Source organism: Limulus polyphemus, unplaced genomic scaffold (assembly GCF_000517525.1).
Source record: "Limulus polyphemus unplaced genomic scaffold, Limulus_polyphemus-2.1.2 Scaffold7971, whole genome shotgun sequence".
Lineage (NCBI taxonomy): Eukaryota > Metazoa > Arthropoda > Merostomata > Xiphosura > Limulidae > Limulus > Limulus polyphemus.
In genome coordinates this window covers 14,672-18,988 of record NW_013673581.1, presented here as the reverse complement: position 1 = coordinate 18,988, position 4,317 = coordinate 14,672, and the positions used below count along the sequence as shown (strand labels likewise).

Here is a 4,317-nt window from a genome sequence, read left to right as displayed (position 1 = left end):
AAAACAAAAAATTAAAACATTCTATCTATTTATATATTTTTAATATAAACTTGATTAATGGATTAAAATATGCTAATGGTTTTTTCAATGTTTACTGTTTTACACAAGAAAACATTAAGCCTATTTCCAATGTAATAGTTTGGTAATAATACACTAGTAATGTTATCTTAACTACTATTTTATTTGCAACATTTTACTACCTGAAAGAAAATGTAGAATCTTACCTCACCTAAGTGGAGAGCTAACTTCAAACCTGCATTCTTAGCACAAGAAAGAACTGGAATGAAGCTACAAGCATCACCCGCCTATGTAAAATCCATTTATAAACCGTTATTAGAAAAATTAAAATAAAATATGCTTGAAGATACTTTCACAGTTATGATTTCCCTATAGAATAAAATAGTTTTATGTGCTGTTCCTTCCATCTGTAGTTCAGACATCATAAATTTGTCAGCTTTATCAAGTTTGCTTTGATTATTCTCTTCATTCAAAATCTTATTTGTATTTGTAATAACACATGTATCAAAAGTTACTTTCTTCAGACTTCACCTGATTGCTGATAACAAAACTTTGAATTTATAATGATCAGAACACCAATTCTAAAATATTTGCTAATGTTAAAATAAAATAATTGTAAAAAGTTCCTCTATATCAATAAAACCTGAAACTAACTTCACTCAAAGCTTCCCAATACAAAATAACGTAAAGTATGTGAATATTAAAGAAAACATTTAAAGTTTTTCAATATTTAATAACAGGTAGGACAAGTTATAAACCTAATCATATGCTCAAAAGATAAAGATCTAGCAGCTTCAAATGTGAGAAGCATGAATGGTTAGTTTTATAAGATTAAACCACACAGTGAAAAGGAAAAGTTAACCAAATTTATTATTTTATCAACCCAAACAGAAATGCAGCATTGGTAAAAGTGACCATAGCAGATAGGAAAGTTAATGTGAAAAAACAAAAGGTAAATTAAAAAGGAAAAAAGATCAGATACAAAATTCAGTAAAAGCTAAGCACAATGAACATTTAGAGTCAATGGAAAAGGCCAAAAAACCAATAAATCTGTGGCAGAAGGACATGAAAGAACAGCATTAGCTTAATACAAGCATATAAGATACTAAGCCATGTAGAAAAAGAAAAGAGAGAGAGATGGAAAAATCTAAAAGAAAAAGTGGATACAAAGAATACTGAAATGAGTAAAAATACTGACTAATGGATATAAGTTAAACTAAACACAGGAAATAAATGATTATGAAATAATAAAGAAAAAGAGTTGTCAACAACTAAAAATGAATAGATGGACTGGAAAAAGAAACAAGATAATAGAATGAAAAATGTATCTATGGAATTAGCCACATTTTACCATAATTGTGGAAGAGAAGGAAAAGTGGAGAAAGAAATATATAAAAACGACACAAGCAATTACTTTTAGGTTAATATTTTGATAAATGTTATTTACAGTCAATAAAAACAAGTTTCATAAGTTCAAATATAATATTATACTTCTACTACAGCCTTGAGCTACAAGTCTTAGTTGACACAAAGAAATATGCAGAAGTTTCTACTTCTTCCTATCCTACAAAAATCCCTAAATAACAATGTGTCTTCAGACGATTAGTGTCTTCCTACCAACATACTCATGGGCCAATTACCTCCCATCACATGTTACTACCTCTATCTGCATTTTTTACTTGGATACAATACTATATATGAACAAATCTTTCTTCTCTTGGTACACTGAGTTATGTTTGTCTTGATTTAAAATAGGTTTTCACATTTATTTTTCCTCTATTCATTGTTCTTTGTTTTTTCGTGTTTTGCTCAGATATGAATTTGGATTTCATATTACTAAAGAGGAGATTGCATTTCTTCAAGTTTCACTGAGCTTTCTCTTCTGATTTTAACATTTGATGGGTGCAGCTTTAACTTTCTCATGTCATCCTGCTAGTCTTGATGATAGTTCTAACGGTTGCTTCTCCAGTTTTATTGATGAGACTGGTACTAAGGATGGTAAAGGAGTTTTCTGACTCACACCACGGGAGTTAAAGCATTTTCCTTCTTCAGATTCAACAGGCACTTATTTCTTTGGTCTTTGGGGAATTAACCCTTTAATCTCTTTATGTGTCTATATCCTCTGAATCAACAGAGTTTGCTATTAATACCATTAGGATGTTTGGATTTCCTCTTTTTCCAAATATTTTTCTGTAGTCTGAGCTTTTTCAGTTGCATTTGGAAGATTCCAGAGGATTGTTTTTCCATATTGTGATTGTAATTCTTGTAAGTTATATTATTTCATTGTTCTATATCTGGTGAATATTAGTGTTTCTCAGCAGAAGCCTACTACCTTATTTCCTTCAAATGTTTATTTTTCTTGTTTCTCAAATGATGTTTTTTAATTTTCTACAGGATTTATGGTCTTCCCAGGTTTTAATTATTCTGTGCAGCTAATAATCATTGTGGTGATAAGTTCATATTTTGCTGATTTAGCTTCTTGAGAGTTTACCTTTGTTATTGGAGTGTCTTCCTACAATGTCTAAAGCTGTGAGATTGCATTCCTGGTAATTCTGTTTGTGAGAATCATTACTATGGGGTGTTTCTGTTCCTTCTATATTTATGCATTGAGTTGCAGCTTGCTCTTATTTTTATGGATTATGTTCTTGCTAATGTTTCTAACAAAACAATGGAGTCTAAAGTAATTGTTTCTTTAAGCATTACTTTGTTATGAGTGTCTTGAACACCCTGCATCATTTTTCTTTGTTTTTCATATGTTGTTCAGATATGAGTTTGGATTTTCATGTTTCAAGCTTCTCATTTACACTTTGTGGCCTCCAACTTTTTCATTCTTCCACCTTTTGTGCCTCCCAGTCAGACAGGAGCTTCTACTGTCCAATTACTCTTATCTATTCCAAAGTTCTAAAAAATGGATCACGAAAGTATTCAGCATTCTGCAGGAATTTTTAATTGCATTCCTTTTATTAATTTGTGTCTCAAATCTGTGGTACCTCAAATCATGTGTATGTTAGGGGAAGTTCATAGGTTTGAAAAACCTATTCATTCTAGATGAAATAATTGTCATCTGAGTTAGAAGCTCTGCTATCTCACTTTTTGGTTTAAGATTCTTGTCGGGTTTGTTTATCAGCATCTGACAAGTAGCCCTCTGTAGCTCTTCCAAGTTTTACCTCATCAGTTTTTCACCTTGTTGTGCTTATTAGTGCAACAGTCTAAATCCCTTGGAAATGCCTCATTACTTTACCAGACATTATTTACACTATATTTAAGTGACTTCTGTAACAATTTCACCTACCCCCTTTTGTAATGGCCCTGAGTCATCCTCATCATATTTACTAAGGTGAGTGCTTTTTGAATTGTATCTAATGTCCCCTAAAAATAAATGATGGGACAGCAGTAACATCAGGCCTCTACACTGCTGTGACAGAGTTCAATGTAGTGGAGCCCCATTTAACCATACCAAACCTTGATGATAGGAAGCTTACTCTCCATTGCACTTGGGTTGGAATTTTTAATTCCACAGCACTACTCTTATGGTGGTATTTATCATTCATAAAGATACAAATCTGCACCCTCCAACATGAATTTTCTTGTTACTGTTAGATCTCAAACATGGCTGATTTCGAATATAGCATTTCATAATAACTGATGAAGATTACTGTTATGAAATATATTTCATTATATACAGATATGACAGCAAATACCCAACATCAAAGTAACGATTGGACAAGGAATGCAAGCAGTAGAGAATCATGGTAAAATTGGTCAAACTACCACTCTGAGCAACAAGAAGAAAACAAAAAGAAGCACAAGTGAACATCACCATTCTGAGAATCTTGGTAAAAATTCATGAAATAAACTTTACACAAAGATATTTAAAGCCATAAAGAATTAAAACTGCAAATAAACAGCCAGGTAACATAAAAACTAACAAAATATCATATAATGATTAACTAAATTAAAATGAACTGAAAATCAAGTTCAACAGCAGCTAGACTACTACATACATGGGCAATTATATTTTGAAAATGACTAGATAATATTCATCCATAAATTAAGACTTCATAAGTTTGTTTCACAAAAGCATGGAGGAGTGAGAAATTAACAGTTCAAAACTGCTTAAAACACACAACTCCATCTAGTCAATTAAGTATTGCCAGTGTCATTTGTAATAGTAAACTGCATAGCTAAAGTAAGGACAAATTGAAACAGTAGCTAGCAAATATCAATAAATCCCTGAGAAATTAAAATATTTCTTATTTAGTGAATAACTAAATATACAAGCTATCAAATGTCTTCCTG

The 4,317-nt window shown here is 31.4% G+C and overlaps 1 protein-coding gene across 1 annotated transcript in view; it reads right to left on the bottom strand.

Annotated features, from left to right (window-relative positions):
- The window catches only part of LOC106475017 (adenosine deaminase-like protein), a 27,124-nt gene that overhangs the window by 9,913 nt on the left and 12,894 nt on the right, over window positions 1-4,317 (bottom strand). The window contains exon 5 of the mRNA XM_013935713.2: window positions 225-305. Coding sequence (XP_013791167.1) covers window positions 225-305 — 81 coding nt within the window. The remainder of the gene's footprint in view (window positions 1-224; window positions 306-4,317) is intronic.